The 22,363-nt window shown below is 38.9% G+C and overlaps 1 protein-coding gene across 8 annotated transcripts in view; it reads right to left on the bottom strand.

Annotated features, from left to right (window-relative positions):
- Positions 1-1,179: 1,179 nt before the first annotated feature.
- Positions 1,180-22,363, bottom strand: part of LOC117146341 (zinc finger protein 2) — a 38,352-nt gene continuing 17,168 nt past the window's right edge. For 2 of the 8 annotated variants that reach the window (XM_033312472.1, XM_033312473.1), the window contains 9 exons: positions 17,775-19,406; positions 16,303-16,484; positions 14,291-15,904; positions 10,060-11,457; positions 9,770-9,993; positions 9,370-9,714; positions 8,551-8,694; positions 5,595-8,495; positions 3,515-4,732 (listed from right to left, as the gene is read on the bottom strand). In XM_033312472.1, the coding sequence (XP_033168363.1) occupies positions 4,109-4,732; positions 5,595-8,495; positions 8,551-8,694; positions 9,370-9,714; positions 9,770-9,993; positions 10,060-11,457; positions 14,291-15,904; positions 16,303-16,484; positions 17,775-19,375 (9,033 nt within the window). In that variant the 5' untranslated portion in view covers positions 19,376-19,406 and the 3' untranslated portion in view covers positions 3,515-4,108. Of the gene's footprint in view, positions 3,232-3,285; positions 3,353-3,514; positions 4,733-4,808; positions 4,920-5,594; positions 8,496-8,550; positions 8,695-9,369; positions 9,715-9,769; positions 9,994-10,059; positions 11,458-14,290; positions 15,905-16,302; positions 16,485-17,774; positions 19,407-22,363 lie in introns of those variants that run through there. The other 6 variants (XR_004459796.1, XM_033312477.1, XR_004459797.1 and 3 more) reach the window with 6 other exon arrangements.

The following is a 22,363-nucleotide window of genomic DNA, read 5'->3' as shown; positions in this document are numbered from 1 at the left end:
TTAAAATATACATTTTTGCACCCGTTACTCGTAATGAGAATGGTATAATAGATTCGTTGAAATGTATATATATACTCTTGATTACTAGTCGATCTGGCATCGTGTCACTGCTACGGCCACAATTTTAAAACATGTTTTGCGTATAATTTCTGTAAGGTTCCTTGCCGAAGCAAGCATGTGTTCTGGTTTTTAGTTAACGCTTTTCAGAACCGTGTCTACTCCTATGGCTTAACTCCTATATTGAGTTATTTCTTACCTTATACACCAAAATTAACAAACAAATGAATATATTAGAAAAAAATACTGTTTAAATAGTAAAATAGGATATTTTTTTTATACGAGGTTGATTTACATTTGTTGTTATACTCGATACTCGCAGAGTATTAGGGTGTGCGCGATTCATTTAACAGGTAGAAGAAAGGGTTCCCCATCCTATAAAGTATAAAGCTGTGGATGACAGTGAAGTAAGGCTCCAGGAGTGCTATCTTTATTAGATTAAGATCAATAATCGAATCGATCTGGCCATTTCCGTATGATCGAGGGGATCATACGGATGAGGGACACTGCCAAATCGACTCGGCTATTGATCCTGATCAAGAATATATATACCGTATGAGATAAATGGCTGTTGACTTCTTGCTTGTTCGATGAAAGAGATGGTAATTTTTTCGGAAGCAAAAGAAGAGGTGGAAAGGGAAGTGTTCTAGCCACGAAAAAGAAATTTAAGTCCCACTGTCAATTTTTTTCTTTTATTAAGCCCCTATAGAGACATTATTGATTTCAGTTAGAAATTTGCCGCGCTGCGAAGAAGTATTTGCGTCCATAAAGCTGCATACTCAGACTTTTTTGAACTAAGAAAAACTGGAAGACTTTAATGATAGATTTTTATGTGTTCTATTTAGCCAACCATATTTTCGCAGTTCTCGAGATCTTAAAGTTAATACGGAACGGCGGACCTTATTGGATTGGTCCATTCTGTTTCATATTTCTCAACGAATCTAGTATTTCAGAAACCGCGTAAATTACTGTTATTATGAAAAGTCTTCATTGATGTCATAGGTGCAAAAAAATACAAGTGTTTCTGTTTCATATTTTTATTCATTTATAATTTTATAATATATGCACATCTGCCAATTATTAAATATATAGGAACTTTATATTTTTTATTTATACTTCCTACTTTTGTAAGTTTTACCAGTATTTGTAGTAACTTTGATTAATTAATAAGTTGACAATAAAATTACTTATTCGCTTTTGTTTACTTATACTAAATATAAGAAACATTTGTTGTCATATGGTAAATATTATTTCAATTGAGAAACTAAGAGCATACGATTGTGCAAAATGTGTTTAGTATTTCCGAACACACAAAATATATGCCCAATTTGTAAAAAAATAATAAATATGCTTGTAATGTCTGACTTAAAAAATTTTTCAAAGGGAAAATAATAGTTGTTAAGTTTTTTTTAGTAATATTTGTGATATGTTGTATATTTATACGTACATACATCGGTATGTGTGGTGTCTATCAGTTGAGCAATGTAAGTTTTGATATCATCTTAAAATCTCATATTATTTTGGTGTTGCCTATGGAATTCATATTTTGAATAAGATTGTTTAAAAAAACTCAAATCGATTATTTCGAAGTCACAAATTTGGAAAACATATATAAATATATATAATGTGTAAAATATATTATATAAATAATATATATATATATCTATATATATATATGTTATCGGGTGTTAGTATGGTATTGTGTCCATTTATGCAAATCTGTGCTTGTTGGCAATTGTGAAGGCTTAAGTACGTACATATGTATTTAAATAATTCTTTTACAAACTGATTATGGGATTTCAAACATTCACATATTTGCAATATTCTAATATTAGAATGGACATACGGCATTATTTTTACATAAATTGCCTGTCGCTAATTAATGGTGAGATGAACAGAAAATCTTGTCATATATAGTATTCCTGAACTTACAAGTAAATATATTTGTATATCTTTTTATTAAATTCTATAGGAACTTCTTAGTAGATTCTTATGTTTCGCAACATATGTTATATTTAGTTGCGGTTAACAATGAACTTATACATAAACGAGTACTAGTACGTATAAATGTACGTAATGCAGAATAAAATCAAATAAATATAGGGCTGTATATTTTAATTTTAATTATCAGTCAAATACTATTTTGTTTAAAAATGTTGTAACTGTTTATGGTCTAAATTTGTCCTTTCAAATTATTAATAGTTACAATGACAAGGAACATTTTAAAATTATACATGTAAGTAAACGTACCAAACAAGCTGAGTTTTTGCTTTAAATTCTATGTTTTGTATTGGAAGATTTGAGAAAAAGTTATACAATTGTGAAATAGTAACTCCTGTTACTCCCAGAAGTTAGTTTATTAAACTTAAGTTATAAACAAAGAATGATTGGAAATAAATATTTATTTAATAAGTTTTTAACTGTGAATGAATTGCTTAATACGTCATAATAATTACTTAACAAGGAAACTGTGATATAGGTCGAAACAAAATTCATGATTTAACTAAAGCCCCTTTCCTTTTCTCTCTGCTCTCCCTTTTTCTTTTCATACGGAATTTGAATTTTTTGAAGAACAAATTATTGGCACGATTCTCTCAGTATAAGAATGACGTAAATAATATGAATTTCTTTAATATTGTACAGTGTTTCTAAATAAAATAGGAACCACGTATGTATATATTTCAGCTTTTATAGTCGGCATACTGAAGCAGATCTTAGTATTCATTGGCTACATTCTAATATAAAAACAAAGGCAAAAGCAATCAAATGCTAGGAACTCAGTTTACATTTCACTAAATCTAATCCATTATATATGTATCTATATGATATCATATTTTTGTTTGGAGCGACTTGTTATTTTAACTTATCAAGATAACGCCCTCCATCTTGAATTGTTAAGGATTGCCTCAAGTGTGCATGTGTATACCTTAAGTTTATTGCTAATTTATATTTCGAATAGTTAGGAACACTTCCGTATAATTAAGAGATTCTTACTAATGTTGGAATAGGTTTTCGCAAGAATTCAATACATATATCTGTAGATTGATGGAATGTCAATGTTTTTGTAAACTCTTTAAAATAGGAACATTTCAGTTTTCGTAGTATGGTTGGTTTTTTTTGTATTTTCGTAGTGTACGCATATTTCGCGTGTGCAAATACTTTTCCTTCTGTAGTCTGCAAGGTAGAATATGTTTAACGGTTTAAAAAACTATATGTATATCAACTCACCTACATTTTAACCACTATCCACGGTTATAAGGCCATATAAACACTCAGATTTACTTTCCACCTATAACTAATAAAATGAGAGTTACTGATTAAGCTATCAGCCATTGAATATATCATTAGATGATTGTGTTACACTACTCCAACTGAAAACGTTTATTCAATATTAAGTTTACAAACCAAAATATTATTAAGACAACGACTAAATAATAATAAAAACGCAAGTTAGTAATTAAAGAATTTGAATAAAATTAAATGTTTATTTTTGTACATGTTTCAGTATATTGATGTGATTCGATATGGTGTTTATTGGCTTATACATTTATAATATATTGATATTTAAGCACTAATGAAGTGCCAATATCGGTATTTGTAGCACCAAAAACTTAATTTGCAACATTTTGGAAAATATACCTAAATTTTGCAACGGTTGCTTTAAAAACGCTTCGGAATAGGTCGGGTAACTTTTAGCATGTAGTGTTTTCTCGGCACTTAAAGTGACATTTTCCTGAACTTACTTTAAAAGCCCTCACACTAAGAGTAATTAGTTCTCTTATTCTACTTTTGTTGTTTTTCACACGCAGGCATACATTATTTGCTTACACATATTAGTTTTTAGTATGAACTATTTCGTAAAATGTCAAATTGCGAGGCGTAAAAAATATATTCCTACTAGTATAGATATGTTTTTGAACATTCTGGAAACTATCAATTCAGGTGTGGGCATCAAGCAAAATAAAACTTTTTAAAATAAACAGACAAAGCAAACGTGTTAAAAAAAATAACAAGCTTTACTGGTATTTTTAAATCTGACCAACAGATAAGATCAAATAGATGATTTTTGTATCTTCCCGAAACTCTTACCGGTGATATGGTTTCGGTTAAAAAGCTGCTGCATAAGTTCCTGATTACCAGCGATTTTTCGCGTATCTTCAGAAACGACTTCGTTAGGTAAATTATGCTGGACATGACTCTTGGAATCGCCACCATTAGTGTCATAGTTAAGCATACAGTTCCCTTCGGCAATAGCATCAGAATCTTGTCTAGCTGTGTGAATAGAGTGGCTTGTCGCGTTTGTCACAACGTGTTGGAACAAAAATGCCTTTGATAAGTTATAAAATCGTTTTTCCCTGTCAGAATCGTTGTCCTCGCTTCCACTGCCATTGCTCTGTGCATAGAGCTCGGTGGTTTGTTCGAGCAATTTCTTCATTTTGCTAATGTGCTCGACACTAAAAGCATGCTTTCGGATGTTGACTTGGGTGACTTGACACAGCTGACAGTCCTGTAGATTTGTTTCGAGGTCCGTATCCACGGTTATGCCGTTGGACCTTAGGTCGCTATAAGCCTCCTTCCCGCTAGAGCCATCGTAGCTATTATCGTCAGATATGTGTGCATAATGTCGCTGATTCCGCGATTTTTTGTCTTTTGCCCGTGAATTTTGAAACCAGACCTTGAAAAATAAAATAGGTTTATCGTTGTAATTGCATTTTTGTCCATCTAGCTTAAAGCTTAAAAGCATTATTTACCTTCAGTTCTTTAGAGCAAGATGAAAAGCATGACTTAAAAAAAATCAGGTGAAACCCAAAAACGGTTTAATTTGATTGCCTATCATTTAATAGGTCAGTGTTGCATTGTCACTAAAAAAATAAAATATAAATTTAAAAAATGAATATAAGCGAATTTATAAATAATCTGCGCGTTGTAAATATTTGTAGCATATGAATCAAGAAAGCAAATTAGATTCGGTAACCCAAAACATATATTCCCTTGCAATAATAATTAAAAAAATAATAATGGAGAAATATATAGTCAAGTTGCTAGACTCAGCTAGGATTGCTAGGAAGAAATTTAAAAATTATGATATAAAATGAAAAAATAGATAACTTAAATGATTCGTGACAACTGTTTTGAAACAAACTTGAAAATCTGAACTTTCTAGCTTTTCTAGTTCCTGAGGTCTCGACGTTCATACGGAATAAACTGCCACGCCCACCCCTTTGAAAAATGTGTTAATATTTTTTCTCATGTTTTCTAAATTTCTATGAACTTCCCAAAAAAAATTTTGCCACGCCCACTCTAACGCCCTAAAGCCAACAAACCGGCCAAGCACACACTTTTGAACAATTTTTACATTTCTTCTTATTTTATTCCCCAATATCTATTGATACCCCAGAAAAAAGATGAAATAACGGGTATCTGATAATCGGGAAACTCGACTATACCATTCTCTCTTATTTTTTTAAGTATAAAACCAAACTTACATAAACCAAATTTAAGTTTTCTATATAATTTTCATGTCGTTTGGTACTTACTTGAACTACGCGTTTCTTTAAGTTAACTTTCTTAGATATCTCTTCAAGCATTTTTCTGCTTGGATTTGATTCGGATTGATAACATTCATACAAAAAGTTCAATTGCTCCGGAAGGATGGTTGTTCGTAAGCGCTTATTTTGCTTGGATGAAACGTTAACCGGAGACACAGAGGACCGCTTCTCAATTGCATTGGAATTTTGAGTAAGTTCATCTTTTTGGCATGCTTTCTCGTCATCATTAAATGTTAAAGTCTGGGAGTTGTTCTCTATCATTGTGGCATCCAGGAAGTCCTCAAGATTATGTAAGTAGTGCGACTTTTCCTTGTCATCTTTTTGTTTGGATCTCGCGCATAGATACTTGTTTTCATCATCCATCGCAATTAATGACGATTCCTGCGTACACTCGTCTTTTGTTTCAACTGAAGGGATGCCGTTCGTCGCGGTTAAATTGCTTTGGCCCACATGAATGCCAATATTGTTGTTATTAATATTTTCCACTTTGTTTTTGTTCATAGATAACTCGTTTTCTTCGCTTGGCCTGTCTATGCGTAGTTGTTCATCTTGTTTCTCTCTTTGTAGTTCTGTTGCCTGCTCCAATGATGTTTCTCCAATATAAGGGGCTTCATCCGAAGTGGATTTTGGCATTCGCGAGGATGGCTTGTAGCCTGGGACATCAGGAATTATTTGGGGCGAGGCAACTAACTGAAAAAACTTTTTCGACTCATTAAGTTGGTAGTACTGAAGTAGAAACTCGATGGTAGGCTTTTTACTGGAGCTAAATAGATGCTGTTGGCTGGATTTTGCCTCTTCATGTGTGCGATAGTACTGTAGTAAAAAGTCATAGTTACTGACTTTTTTTAATTCGCTCTGCTGATAGAAGTTAGTTAGGAAATCAAGTTCAAAATCGCAGTCGTTTCCTTGTTCTAATTTCTTTTGTTGTTGTTGCATGAGGAACTGCTGTTTTACCTCTTGGCTCGTTTCATTCTGCATAAAATACTTGTACAGGAACTCGTGCTTTTTTTGTGAAGCCTCAAGCTCCGACAGGGACTGCATTTCATCTGCATTGGAAGAGCAGTCCGAGTATTTCCGTTTTTTTGTTGGCGGCGGTTGATGCTGTAGCTGCTGCTGTTGAGCCGCCGCTTGTTGTAGACTTTGCAAAATGCTGCCAAAGGGACCGAAATTGGCTTCAGGGTTAGAGTTCTGACTTGCGTCTGAAAAAATGTTTCCTGGATTCATCAGGTGTAATAGTTGATGCTCTCGCAATTTTTCCGATTGGTTAAATTTCAGCTCGCATTTGTCGCAATCAAACTTGGGAGGTCGTTGAGGGTGATCTAAACTGTTGCTGCGTTCTCGTTGCGGCGGCGTGGGGGTCGTGGATGGACTGAAGTCAGTAAGCGAAGAAGACTTTGCAAACAAATGCTGTGGCGAGGGCAGTGCGCCAAATGAATGCTGGGTGTACTGTCCCGAAAGGGGAGCTGCCGAGCCCGGCGTTGACAGGGTTTGCGAAACAACTGCTGAGCCTGGTGGACAAATTCCGACATGGTGTATATCCATGGAAGAATTAGAATCCTCCGAGCTCAAATTCTGCGCGATTTGAGCTGCAGCGATTTGTGCCTTGGCAGACTTTTTATTATTCTCCTCTTTGAAGCAGTGATTTTTCTGATGCCGTATTAGCTCGTAGTACCTTTGAAATACCAAGTTACACTTTTTGCACGCATAGTTAATGTTTTGCTTTTTCGTCTCCTCATTTTCAAACAGGGTATTGTTCGGCTGGTTTTCATAAATCTTACGTTGCTTTTGTCTGGCGTTTTGAAACCAAACTACTATAACCCGGGGAGACAGTAACAAAAGCTTGCTTAAATACTCGAGATCGCTGTCCTTTGGATATGAGTTGTTCTCGAAGAACTCCTGCAAAACCTTTATTTGGTAGTCTGTAAAACGAGTCCGATTAGCTCGCTTGCCACCTGATGTAGACGATGAGGAGCTCGAAGAGTTTGAAGAGTTGCTTTCGAACTGAGTACTAACACTGCCTGAGGTCACCATTGGAGCTACGTTCTTTTCAAAAGTTTTTCCAACAATCTGCATTTTTTTTGGTGGTCCCATGTTACTACCCATATTCTCCAATTGCTGGTTTATTAAATCATTCATGCTGCCATACATATTTCCGGCAGCTCCACTATTCGGAGACGGAGGGCGTGACAGTACATCGGAACTCCCACTTTCTGATTTAGTTTCAAATATATTTATTTGCTGTTGACTCTGACAATTGGATGCAAGAGCCGAACCCGCTAGCAAGGATTGGTCCTGTACCGTATCCGCGTTTTGATTTGTCAAGCACTGTTCTGGGGGATCCACTAGATCCTGTTGCTGTTTTAAAAAGCTAAAATTTGAATGCTGCTTTGTTTGGTATGCAAAATCAGTTGCCCCAATCACATCATCCTGCGGCTCTGACTTTATTTGCCCGTCTAAAGAGTACGGCAAGATTTGGTCCTTGCTCCCGAGCTGTCCGAAAAATATATTATTGCCTATATAGTCGGATATATTGCCGCTTGAGTTCGTCGATTCTGGACGAGATAACGGTGTTGAAACTGGAACAGTTGCAGTAAATGTAACAGGCCCTGATGCGTTAGCTTTTCCCGCCGCTAGTACTTTTGAAGTTGCGTTTTCTTTAGAGCTTAAATTGGTACTACCAGATGGTGGTAATGAAATAGTTGATGAAGTCATTGGTCCTGTTACTGCGACGCTACAAGTATCATTTAAAGGGGTAACTTTGGCTTGTCCTGTACGTTCATACTCTTCTAAATTCAGAGTAGTCGATGGTGGATTATTAAAATTATAAGGAGAGTCCTTATTACGTTGTCTTTCCTTAAATAGCGTGTTCCGGAACCAATGTTTAACCACCTGCAAAAAATATTTATGTTTATCTGCACTTTCGATCAATCCCTAGCAGCCTTACCTTCATTGGTAGATTTGCTTTCTGAGACATCTCCATAATGCTCTCTTCGCTTGGCGAATTATTTATATCGAAATGGGCCCGCAATATTTTAAGCTGATCATCTGTAATACGCGTTCGAGCTCGTTTTTGGTTGCTGGCCAGCTGCTAAAAAAAGTCAAGATAAAAATAAGATATTTACGCTTATTTGAACCGTGTGTCAAGCGAGATGTGTTAAAAACTTGGTAACAAATAAAAAAAAACTTCTATATACATTTGTGATCAGGATCACCAGCCAAGTCGATCTGGCCATTTCCGACTGTACGTCCGTAAACGTCGAGATACCAATTAACAAAGAAACCGACAAAAATGTTAATTTTTAAAGGTTCGTCGAAATCCTGCTTTGGAAATATCCTTTAAAAAAGCATGCATTTGCGAACCTTCAAAATATTTATATTCTTTATGAACATCAACAGCCGAATCTATGTATTCATGTCAGTTGGTCTGTAACTACGCAAAACTAGTCTCAATGCTTTAAAACTATCTGCATGAAGCATTCGCAAAAGAAGAGTTATAAGATCGGACGACTATATCGAATGATGCATATTCCAATTTGCCGCTTGCCGAACCAAGTTTATTTTGTATATTAAAAAGAATAAGATCAATTAATGATTGATAACAAAGAAACAATTTCTTTTCAAATTAATTTAATTAATTATGTTAATTGAATTAATTTTCTTATGCTGAGATTAAAACCATTTACGGTTAAATATGTTACCCAAAATCGTTAATATATAATTCCTTACAATTTATGATTTAACAATCATAGTCTTAATACAGTACCTGAGAGTTTGCGTTCGCATTGAGCTGAGTTTGAGGTGGAACTGCGGTAGCTTTCCCCGAATCTACCGGTAAAGAGCTGACACCAGTGGTAAGATGTGTATCACCCAGTGAAGCAGATGTTGCGGTGGCGGTTGTAATGCTGTTATTTTGCGCTGATGACCCAGATACTGCATTGCCTGCAGCATTGGCGCCGAATACTAGGGGCGGTGCTAAGTTCATGAAGTTGAGGGACATCAAGTGGTGAAATTGCATTATATTAAGCATATCGACCGGGTTAATTGGAAGACCCGATGCGGCAGCAACTGCTCCGAAATGCTGTTGTATATGCTGAAGATTTTGTAGACCCTTAAACAATTATTTTATTAGCTGTGTGACCTTTACGAATTCAAAAAAGATCTACCTGCAATTGAGGGGGCATCTCTCCAGTGGACATAGACAGCGTTTCGGGATGAAGGCCTCCAGCATCTGAGTTACACTGCTGTTGTTTGAGCAAAGCAGCGAAAGTCGCGAGGTATTGTTGATGTGATTGGGAATCGAGAGACATTGGAGTAGGTGACAAATGTCTAGTTTCTTTGTTTAGGTGCGCCTCCAGTTCAATTGGCGAGACATCACTCCCTGAAACTTCTGAAACAAATCCAGTTTTTTTCTATCGGAATTCTTATTTTTTGAATTGAAATGAATTCGTTTTACCTCTTTCTCCTGCATGGGACTCCGCTAAAAGATGCTTGTTAGTCTCCTCAGTACTTAACATCGGCGTCTGCGGACTGTTTGTCCTTGTTGATGGGGTTCCATCCTCAGCGTGTGCTTGCTCCATGTGTTTCTGAAGCGCCTGTGTACTGCGAAAGTTACGTTGGCAAAAGGAGCACTTTGTAGCATCCCGCATCGAATGGTAGAGCATATGCGTGGTAAGTTTTTCCTGTGTTTTAAATGCTAAGGAGCACTGTTTGCAACGATACTTGTAGACATGGCGCTCCGAGATAATCAGGCTGATGTGCATGTCTTGAAAGTGGCTGATCATAGCTGGAATGGTTCTGAAACTCATGAAGCAAGGACGGCTAACGTGGCTGGCTGCAAGACACAAATACTCCCCGTTTTGCAAAGGAAAGTGCTGATTCTGTTGGGCATGCTTAAGTAGCTGTTCCTCGTGCTTGAAGCTTGCCTCACATTGCTGGCAAGATAGTCCTTGCAAGCTCACTGACTGGCTTGGGTTAGCTGAGGTTGATTTGATAAGGCTAACGTTGCAGGTGTTTTCAATAGGGGATGGTGCTCTCTCGGGCGCATTCGTATTTGCGTATGGAGCTTTGTCTGTAGGGCATGCTATATCTGTGCTCTCTTTTTTCAAAGCTTTCTGATCCACCAGAAGTAAGAGCCGGGAGAGGCCATCTCTTGTAACGCTATGAACGCTTGTTAAATGGTCCTCCAAGTACTGTTTTTCCCGGAAATGGTTCTCGAGGCAAAGCGGACACTGTACCCCAACTTCAGTTTCTGCAACTTTTGGCGACTCTGGAGCTCCAGATTCTGTCGCTTGGGAGGCCAAGTCTTTAATATCCTCCATTGATGTCGTGCGATCAACTTCCTGTTCGACGCGCTCTTGTTTTATGCCCAGAGGAGCGTCACTGACATTCGTATCTAAGTCCTTGTCTTCATCGACGGTCTCCTGTATCGGTGGATTTATAACAGCGCATCTTTGATGCACGGCAGCTAGAGCAGCTGCAGCCACAGCTGTTTGGAAAGCCTGCAGGGCAGCCGTGTTGGTTGGTATAGTTATAAATTCATCACTCTCAGCACATGAGTGCTCAGTCTCAATATGAGACGCAATTTCGCTTTTAGATTGGACGAAGTATTCGCAGAGATTACACTTGAATACTGTTGTAGGGACGCCTGAACCAAGTTTATTTACGTTTGGCGATACAATTTGACTCAAATTCTTATCGCAAGATGTTGCGCAACTTGAGGGAGATGTTGGTGAAAACATACTGACATCTGGAATGGCCGGAGCTGCCGCAGATGATGCCGCAGCATAGCTGGCATCCGTTGCATCATTGGATGCGGTTCTAGCCAAATTTAGGCCAGATGCGAAAGAAACATCTGAAAATAAAACACATTAATAAAATAAGGAAGGAAAAAATAAATCGTATGCCTAGTGAGTCTCACGGTGAGGCGGCCTGCGCCCAACTATAGTGACACCTACGCAGCACAAGTTTATTTCAACATAAAACAAAGCAAGATTCGGCAGGCCGAAGATTATATTCACTTGAAGTAAAAACGTTGTTTTTTATACCCGTTACATGAAGATTAAAAGGGTATACCAGATTTGTTGAAAGGTTGTATGTTCTTAAACCCGTTACTCGTAAAGTAAAAGGGTATACTAGATTCGTTGAAAAGTATGTAACAGGCAGAAGCAAGCATTTCCGACCTTATAAGGGATCAATAGCCGAATCGATCTGGCCATGTCCGTCTATCCGTCAGTCCGTATGAGATCTCAGGAACTATAGAAGCTAGGGAGTTGAGAGTTTATCATTTTATTATTTTTTGTTGTCGATTTCTATCGATATACCAAAATAAATTCAAATCAAATTTCTCTTTCGCACTCCCCCTAGCTGGGTAGCAGGTTTCTGGTAGTGGAGGAAGTCGGATATAGCGTTCTGTGTTGTTTTGTTTCCAGTTTTTCAATCTTTCGTACAAACAGAAATTAAGTCAACGGTTCAGGCGTTCGAAAGCTATGGGCAAAGGAAATTGAAACTTTGAGGTTATTCCAAGAGTATTATTACTTCAGATTTTTGTTAAATAAACTTTAATCGTGGCAAAATTTGTTATTAGGCATTTTTAATCTTGAAGTTACCATTTTTTTTATGTTTAAAACTAACAATTTGTAACTAAAAATAGACTTCAACCAATACTAATACTAGTTAGAAATGTCGAGAAGGCCACTAATAAAGGTTCAAAGCTCACAGAATCAACAGAGTAATTAATATCATTTATCGAAAGACAAACGGAAACAAGGGGAAACATCAGACTGCATTCGCAGCGGAGCAGCTTTTCGGATCCGCAGGCACAATACTCTTTAGCCGAAGCGAGCTGGCAGTGACGCAGAAATCGTTTGGACCTTTATTGTCGTTTTGCATATAGACCCGAGACACCCTACATCAGTGTAGCAGCAGCATGCGCAATTATCAGCATATAAAAAGGAGTGGGCGCAGGTGAGCTCATGGCGAGGGGCAAGTGCGAATCTGGCCTGGCTTCAAATTGATGTGGTGCGGAGTACTGCTATGTGTTCTGCCAAATCCGTATGTGCGCAAGAAGTGGCGGTGGAGCGGCGACTGTTTGTTGTGTCTCTGCGAGGTTCGGTCTTTTAGTTCGGGGTTTGGGGTTCGGCGTCGCGTCGGTGTTCTGTGGTTAGGTGCTATGCCTGCGGTTCGGACCTGCACGACGCCGCGCATCTGATATGGGAATCTCACACTGCGGAGTGGAGTAAATTTGTTTGGCCGCTTGGATTGTGGGCTTCGAATACCCATGCCCAAGCAAAGAAAGACTAGCCAGAGTCTGGGCAGCATACTGAGTCTGAGCCTGAGACTGAGGATCAAACTCGTGTGGAGCAAAGTGTGCACGTCACTAATTGCAAATTCGATGGATACACATAATCGTTTTTGCATTCTTAAGTAATTTGTAATAATTTCCTTAAGGGTCAGCGTCAGCGTATAAATCTCAGAACGCATATAAGTCGCTAAAGAAAAGAGGGGGCGAAGACGAGAGGAAGCACAGAGAAGAATTTACGTAAACGCGACGATGATTCGGAGCCCAAAACGTGAGGATGTGTACGAGGACGAGGCCAGGGCGAAGACGCAGACGAAGACGATAATAATCGAAGAGCGGCGAAGAAGAAATTGAACTGAAATCAGCGCTTAATGATGAGTTACGAACGAACGAACCGTATTATACAATGCAATATGGTTATGGTCTGTGGAAGGTGAAACTTTTAAAAATCATGAGCAGCGTTTGTATTTATCATTGTATTTATCAGAAGCATTTAATATGTGCATGATGGACAACCTTACCTAATATCTCTACACAAGATCATATTCATTTAAATTGCATATTATATATATTTATTTATATTTTCCCTGATAGGGTATTATCGGGAAGGTGAACTTGCAGAGTCAACGAAAATACTAGACACATTGAAAACTCTATTAACATATAACCCTACCTCTCATATCAGAAACAAACCCTGATTTGATCTAGCCGAAGACACTAGAACTATTCTAATGTATTTGATCCAGCCATTATGTCTAGAACCTGATAAGATTAGATTGACAGATTCCTAAAACGCCTTAGAGGCAACAAGTATGCTTGTTATTATTATTATTATATTTTATTTATACACGTTACTCGATTAGTAAAGGGTTATACTCGATTCGTTCAAAGGTATGCCCATCCGTATGAACGTCCAGATCTCGCAGTTTGCAAGTTTGTTCAAAATATTTATTTTTCATTTGATGAGGTAATTTTTATCAATTACCAAAATCATCACAATTTTTAGAAATGATTTAATATTTTTGTATTTTATATATTTGGCCTAGGTTTGATTTCAGTTTAAGGCTTGCAACCCTTCAAGGAGATATTTGCAATCTCATAGAGTATATATAATAAAAGTGTATACTAGATTCGTTGAAAACTATGGAACAAAGAGAAGAATGCGTTTCCGATCATATAAAGGAATGGCCTTGTCTCAGGAACTATAAGAGCTGGAAGGTTAGGAGTAAGCGCACAGATTCCAGAGGCATAGACGCAGCGCAGGTTAAACCATCGGCTTGCCGAAGCTAGATTTCTTTCTTGTTTTCAAACTAAAACACTTGTACACCTTGTCAATTCGTAGTACATTTTGATTTTTTATAGAATATTTTAATGTGTTCCAACATACCTTCGTTTTCCATGACCCATTCCGTCACTTTGAATACTTCGTTCAGTGCGGGTATTTCTTTGTTCTCACTGCGACGCTGCAAACAGATAAATTGCTCGACTTGCAAGTGTCTTATTCCTTTCACATGCTGTACCATTTCATGGATGTTCTGAGCGGTGAAGTTGCACAGCTGACACAGGAGCAGTTTTTTGGACGACTGCAACTGCACTTGCTGATCTTCATCCGGGCAGGCGCATTGAGGATCTTCTTCAGCAGAACCCGACGACTTATTGTGCATTTCACTTTGCTGAACAATGTACAGTAAATGCTGAAATATCATTCGCATTGTGTCGTGACGCATCTGTTGTGTGTGCAGACCCAGCTTCTGGATAGAATTTGTGTGGAAGTCGCAGCAGTTGCACTTAAGTTGCACTACATTTGCGGCAAGCTGCTGCTGATACTGCATTTTATACTCGTTCCGGGGACCGCCCTCTCTGATGTGGTTGATAAAGTTGAGCTTCTGCAAGTGCTTGTCCGTCTTGCTGTGTAGTTGGAAATTTGCCTTGAGATTCGTCTTGTAGTTGCACAGCCGGCATATATAGTTGTTATTGTGAATAACCATTATTTCGGAGGATGCGCTGGAGGATTGTCGGGATCGATCTAGCAGCAAATGCTGGTTCAGATCGTCCAGGTTGTTCGTACTGAAGCAATCGCAGATTAGGCAGCTGTAGAAAGCCGTGGGCCATTTATCCGTTTTTGTTAGCGGGTGAGGATCCCCTGATAATTCGCCGGACACTTCGTTTGAGTGGCTCATTCCCATTCCCATTGCCATTCCTATCCCCATGGCAGCTCCTGTTCCATGATTGAGCTTTATTGGCTTGGGAGAAAAGGAAAACTGATCAGGAGTGCTCACGGGCGAAGACGACGGCGATAGTTTGGTATTAGCTGACTGCTGATGTTGTTGCTGTTGGTGAAGAAGCTGGATCATAAGGGCCTGGTTGTACGCGAGATCAGCCAGAGCCACCTCGGGCATAAAGGTTCCGGAGCTGTGGCCAGCAATATTCCCAGTGCCGCTCTGTTGCTGTTGCTGTAAGAAATTAAATGCCTGGATGTGCTTGATATTATTCTGAAGCACTGCCATGTTGTGGGTGTGTTTCTCGCTGGTCATGTGGATGCGCAGGTTGCGGGCCACGGAAGTATCATAGCTGCAGATGTCGCATCGAAATGAAGGCTTTGGCTTGGTACCGGCGTTGTTTGTATTGCTTCCGGCATTGGCATTGGAACTATTTGCTCCAGTTGCGGAAGGCGTTGCGCTTCCGCTCAGGGATGTGGTGCCGCCGACAATGTTGGATGAGCCACTGCCTGCGCCAGACCCGCTGTTGGATGAACCTGCAGCGGTTACTTGGGGCGAGGAGCTGGACAGCAGCAGTTTGCCAGTCACCGCTGCAGCAGCCGCAGCTGCAACCATATTTTGAGAGCTGTTTAGCTCCTGCATATTGTTCAGATGTTTGTCCGATTGCATATGAATGGAAAGATTACCCTTGGTGGTCGTGGAGTAGTTACAGATTTCACAGCGGTACGGTTTATAACCGCAAGAGTAGGATTCCCCCCGTGCCAGCCGAGGATGCTGTTGTCCTGTGCCATAGGAAAAGGGTTTAAATAAATTGGTAACTGATTTAAAACTCTTTTAAAAATCTAACATCGTTTTATTACAGGACTGAAACCCACTGTTAACATTATAAAAAGTAATAAAAAGGTAATAAAAAAGTAATGAAAAAGTAAAAAAAAGGGTAATGTAACGCCGTTTCGTAGTGGACGGGCAAACAAAGACCGATCAGCTCCGCCTTAAGGGTGTAAAAAGTACACCATATGGTGTTCAATAAACAACCGAGCAATAGAACAATTAGCAATCGAAATAACTAAAATATACCGCTTATATATGTAGTAAAATCATGAAAAATTAATTTGTCTTCAATTTTGTAATTTTAATAAAAAGTCGAAGTAGTATTTTGTAAGCTTAATGGACTTAATACCTGCAAGGCAATAACCACAAGCACTCTCCCCATCTGGATGTTTCTCCCTCATGTGGATCTCCAAAGTTTCCTGATATTTATAGTGCCAATTGCATTGGGGGCATTTAAGAGTCTTGCAGGAATTGCGAGTGGACATTTGCACGCCGCTATTTAATCGAGCCGAGTTTAGAAGCATTTCACAGCTGAGGATCGAAAATAAGCATAGTAATCATTAAACAACGAATCAGAATACGTTATACAAAAGATAGTTAAGAATGGCCAAGCGATTTGATTTGCTTGTATTCGATTAGTAGATTACTATGGAGTTGTATCATTGGTGGTACCTAACAAAGTGACAGAAAAATTATAATGATACCGAACCGACAGTTGCTCGCCTCGACCCAGGCGACACCATTAAATTGTAACAATTGGGGTCCGGACGGACAGGCGGTCAGAAACATTTATTAAGTGAAATCAGCGCAATTGGTTTAATTTTTGTTGGTTCGGCCGCCATCATAAACTTACGCCACTGCAATATTTAACTTTGCCCCCTCCGTGCAGATCATATCAACATAACAAAGATTTCCCAACAAACTCTTAATTGAAATATACAGGCATATAATATATATTTATGGGACCGGAGACTAAAAGTGGTGTGGACCTTATTAACAACAACAGATTCCTCGCAACAACAGATAGATCGCCGCAATATACAATGTACTCCATTCAACAATTTATGATGGTACATTCCTAAAATCTCGTTTGCTTTTTGTTCCCGTTTGTAAATATAATATTTACCCTTTTAATAAAGAAGCAACCTAAATGTTCCGCGTGATACAAATTTCCAACAACATTAAATTGTAGGAATGAAAAAAACCAGCACACCTGTTGGTTTGCCGAAACTTAAGTGCATTCGTCGGAGTTAGGGCTTATCTTTTTTATTTACTTTGCCCGTATACACAAATTTAACACTCTCCAATCTACAAATTCACCAGAGAATATTCTCATTGGTGCTTCTTGTCAATCCCGGTTGGGATTTGGAAGCAAACGTGATTATTCAAGTGTGAAGCAATTAGTGGGATGCAACTAACCGGAGGGCTTTTTATCATCAACCCAATCGACATTTACGTTTTAATGAGCAGCCTGTAAGCTTGTCCCGCGGGCGCAACTAATCAACCCATGAAGTTACTGCTGTTGGCCTAATGACTTATTGTTCAACAGTGGCAAAAAGTTTTCAGATCCAGTCACAAGTTCAAATATCCTTAATAATTCCGCATATTACGGCATTGTTAATGAACGTGTACCCCTTTCAAAGATCAATAATCGCACCCTTCACGTGGTATGTGCGGTCCTCAAAGGCAACCCTTCACCAATCACCCATGAAATGCCTGCAGCAAGGCCTATGACTTCACATCCATAAAAACCTATCCATCCCCCGTAATCGGACTGAGACCCGAAATGCTACTGCATACTAGTTCGAACCTATTGCTTACCGCGCACAGTCTACTCCTTGGGGACGACCATTGATGTGCTCGGAACAGGCGCCGATTGTAAAGCTGGATGTGGCGGTCGACGCATTTCCAGCGCTGGCCACCGAGGAGGCGCTTGGTGATACGGCCAGGGTAACACTGTTGCTGCAAGGTGAGCGATGTGGGGTTTGCTGGGGCTGCGACTGAATTTGCAGCTGGGGAAGAGATTGAGAAAACTGGTGATGTGAAGAAGACGGTGACTTTGACCGCTGCTGGATGTCAAGGAGTTCGCAGGTTTTGCAGTCCACACCATTGAGGTCGGGGTGATCGGGACATGGGCTTGGAAATAAGGAACTCTGATGTTGCTGCAGCTGTTGTTGAAGGAACTCTGTGATCAGCTTAACCCGGTTGTCATTTGATTCGTTGGCGGCCAGCGCAGCTAAAGATGCATGGAAGGAACTGACTTGAGGAGTATATGCACCACCTGTTGTCATGTGCTGCATTTGCAAAAAACCTGAGCATGGAACATCCGAATCATTTGTTTGAGGTGATGTGGACATAGAGCCAATCTTCATTTCCACCTCTGACGAAGACGACGAGGGTGGCTCTGTTTCTTGGTTGCAATGTGTTGACTTATGGTTACTTATATTATCAGTACTGGGTGATAAGACTTCCCCGGATGCGTATGTCGATGGTGGTGAACTGGTTGAGGAAACTTTTGATAGGTTATTAGTCTTTGCTGTTGCTGAGTTTAAGGAACCAAATTTCACAGTTAATTTTCCCGCTACTTTGGGCGATGATAATGGGATATATGCACTAGGTGCCGCCATTTTACTACTACTAGTGTGCTGATCTGATTCAGACTCTTGCTCCCGGTCCTGGTTCAGGAGCCGATTCTGCTCAGTCTCTTGCTTATTTTCGGGCTCAAGTTCAGAGTCATTCCTGATAACTGGGTGCGGAGACGAAGGCAGAGTGGCGTCACTGCCCTCAGTTGCTGTTTGAAGCTTCTCGGTATCATTGCTATCAGCAGAGGCGTCATTATTACCCAAGGGCTGTAGAAAGGATATCTGTGGCTTTTCATCCATATTTCTTTGTATAATGGCACTGGAGTACTCGCGATTAAGTAGCTGCTGGTCCAGCTCTTCCAAATTGAGTCGGTGTTCAGTGTTTGCATGCAAGCTAAAGGACTTAACGTTGCCGAAAGACAACTTGCATATAAAACACATTAAAATTGGTTTCTGGATTTTAAATGCTCTGATTTGATCCTGACAAGTTGAGTTAGCATCTTGTGCGGACACCACACGAAAGGAATGGATTTTTGGACTTGATTTGTGGCAAGCGCCTCCTAAGGATTCGAAACCAGGACGAGTATCCACAGCTTCCTCCTGCCTCTTGTTCTCGCTTTGCTCTAGATGATACTGGGACGGGTGTTCTATATCTATCTCTTCCTGCCTTCGATCTTTAGCCTTTGACAGGTTCTTTAGTGAATTCGATGCTGAACCATAACAATTTTGGCCAGACCCTGATCCACCTCCATTGGTATTATCTGTGGCGATGATGTGTGCGCTGCCATCAAGATTGTAAACTATTTTCCCATTAAAAGTTTCCACATCAGAACTGGACATTGGAGAGCCGTCGTCATTACCATTATTGGACCTAAAAAAGTTAAAAATACACATTTGTAGTTTAATAACTGAAAGCCATGAAGTAAATACCCTATTTAATTAATATGTTTTATAAAAAGTAGTCAGAAAAAAGACAGTAGAACGCGATTGCATCTTATCTTATTAAGAGAAAACTTCTCTAAGAGAGGTACAAACGCGCTATATGAAACGTATGCAGGTGAAAGGAACCGTTTCCGACCATGAAATTTGAAATTTATATTTTGATTCGGATCGGTATGAACGTCGGGATCTCGGCCAATCTATTCTACGACAATAAAAGGTCAACCTGAACAACTTTTAATCTAGCTGTTGTTGAATTTAGCGGGAAATCGGCAAAAATTAAAATTCTTTTCTTTATTCTTTTCTTTCCTAGATGACTTAATCAATTTAATTTTGTTTTTATGTGCTTGTTACGGTTTCTTTATTTATTTTTATCTTTTCGACTTTGTCTATATTAAATTGAACATGTGATAATATTCAGCTCCAAAAATGTGTAATTTGCAATTTTGTAACGATCAATAAAAAATAACTTTATATAAATTATTTGTTTCGTTTGCGTCGTGAGACGATGTGCACACAATTCATATATTACATTGAAAATCAACTTAGCGAAAATGGACACCTACTTATCATATTCCGTAGACAGTCAAATAGTCGATAGAAGTTTACGTTACAAATAAAATTATGCAACAATATCCGGCAATTTTTCAAAAATGTGTGCGTGGCAGTTTTGGGCAGTTTAAGGGCGTTAGAGTGGGCGTGGCAACCGTGGTCGGCGTTCATACGGACAGATGGACATGGCCAGATCGACTCGGCTATTGATCCTGATCAAGAATATATACACTTTCTGCGGTCAGAAATTCTTCCTTCTGCCTGTTAGATACTTTTCAACGAACATAGAGTACCGTTTTACTCTAACAGGTATAAAAGGGATTGTATACTCTCGAAATACCAAAGTGGATAAGTCCTTAAGTGCTAAGGCAGAGAAAGTTGAAATATGCATTTCGAATTCATTCGTTAAAGTATTGTTTGAAAGACATGGCTTGGATGACTGTGGTATCTGATAGTCGAGGCGTTTTATTTTGTTTTTAAATTAATAACCGGGTATGCAAAGCAATCTTTTTAATACCCGTCATTCTGCGAAGGGAGTAGATGATATCCCGTCATACCTTATACGCATATTGTCTTGTTTCGTTTGTACTGGTGGAGGCTCAAATAGAAAAGTTCACTGCCTTGTGGCTGTGCACAAAACAAAGGAAGTCAAGGTTTCGCTGCTGTCATCCCCACTCCGCGGATCCGCATCCGTCCCTTCTCAAAACCGTTCGGACTATTCGCGCGTGCCTTTTTGTTGTATGTCTTTATTTCTCTGGAGTCGTTTTTATCTGTTCTTCATATTTCTCAACTGGTTTCACACAGTCGCTTTTGCAGGCTTAGCTTGCTTATGCCTATGTAGCCAATACACCCACATACAAATTCCGTGATATATCAACCACCACCATCAAGTGGCATGCAGCCCGGTGGTGTTTCGATTTGAATTTGCTCGCGAGTTCGACTGCAGCCTTCAGTTTCGACTGTGGCTTTGCCTGTGCTTCCAGTTGCGATTGCAGTTGAGCTCGTATGCAAACCACTCTTGACGTACTTTGAACCCAGGACGGCAGCCAGGTTTAAGCTTTGCCTGAGCCAGTGCGTCTTTCCATCGCACCTTTAGCGTACAGTATCGTTTTGAGCAATTTTTCATCAAGAAGGCCAATTCCGTGTTGGTGATGGTGACTTGCCAAATATTTTTATTTTCTTCCTATCTTATTTTGGCACTAGGCCCTTGCATTTTAGAAGACTCCTCAATAAGTTCAATTTTGATTTCAGCAACCACATTGGCATCTTGTTTGATCTATGTTGCCACGGCCACTCTAACGCCCAGAACTGCCACGCCCACATTTATGAAAAATATTTTGATATTTTTTCATATTTTTATTACTTTTGTAAATTTCTAACGGCTTACCAAAACGGCTTTTTGCCACGCCCCCTCGTATGACCACAAACCGCTTAGAACTGCCCCGTCCACACTTTTAAACAATTTTTAATTTTTTTTCATTTTATTAACGAATATCTATAGATACCCCAGTAAAATTATGAAATTTCGCATACATTTCCACTAGCTCACGGGCGGGCGGACTGACGGACAAGGCCAGATTGACTCGGCTCGTGATTAATAATATATATTCTTTATAGGGTCGAAAACACTTCCATATATCTGTAACATATGTACGTTTCAACGAATCTAGTATTCCCTTTTATCCGACAAGTATGGAATTAGAGAATGGTTTGCGTAGAAACGGACGCAACTGACTGATCTTTTTGATCAGTCGCAAATGTTTCTTTCGCAAACTTCTGACTAAAATAAGTGCGTACAGTTATAAAAACAGGACGGCAATGTGAAAATTACAAAAAACGCAAATTAAACTTTATCAAATCACATATATAATGGATATATAGTTTATCTCTACAAGGTCATACTGGCAATAACGCGTTGATTTAATGAGAGAAAATGCAATATCAAAACAAATTTTACATTACTAAATAGTAAAATAATAACCCTCAACGTATGTTACTTCTGTCAATCCCTATGAAAACGAATGCGTTAGATGAATTTCTTTAGTCTTTGATTTATTGATTTGTATAATTACAATAAAATGCTGAACTGTACTTTATTTGCTTGCGCTCCATGTGATAATAGATTTCTGGAGACATAAAAAACTTACAAAAGTTCGTGGACTACAAAATATTTGAGAAACTAAAAAAGCATCCTCTCAGAATTTTTGAAGTCATTGTCTCCTTCTTATACTCGTAGAGTAAAAGAGTATACCAGATTCGTTGGTCCGAAACGCTTCCTTCTTCCCGTTACCTACTTTTCGACGAATCTGCTGCGCCTTTGTCGCTAGAATCTGCGTG

Source organism: Drosophila mauritiana, chromosome 4, assembly GCF_004382145.1.
Source record: "Drosophila mauritiana strain mau12 chromosome 4, ASM438214v1, whole genome shotgun sequence".
Taxonomy (NCBI): Eukaryota; Metazoa; Arthropoda; class Insecta; order Diptera; family Drosophilidae; genus Drosophila; species Drosophila mauritiana.
Note: the sequence above shows the minus strand (reverse complement) of the source record. Positions and strands in the feature narration are given on the sequence as shown.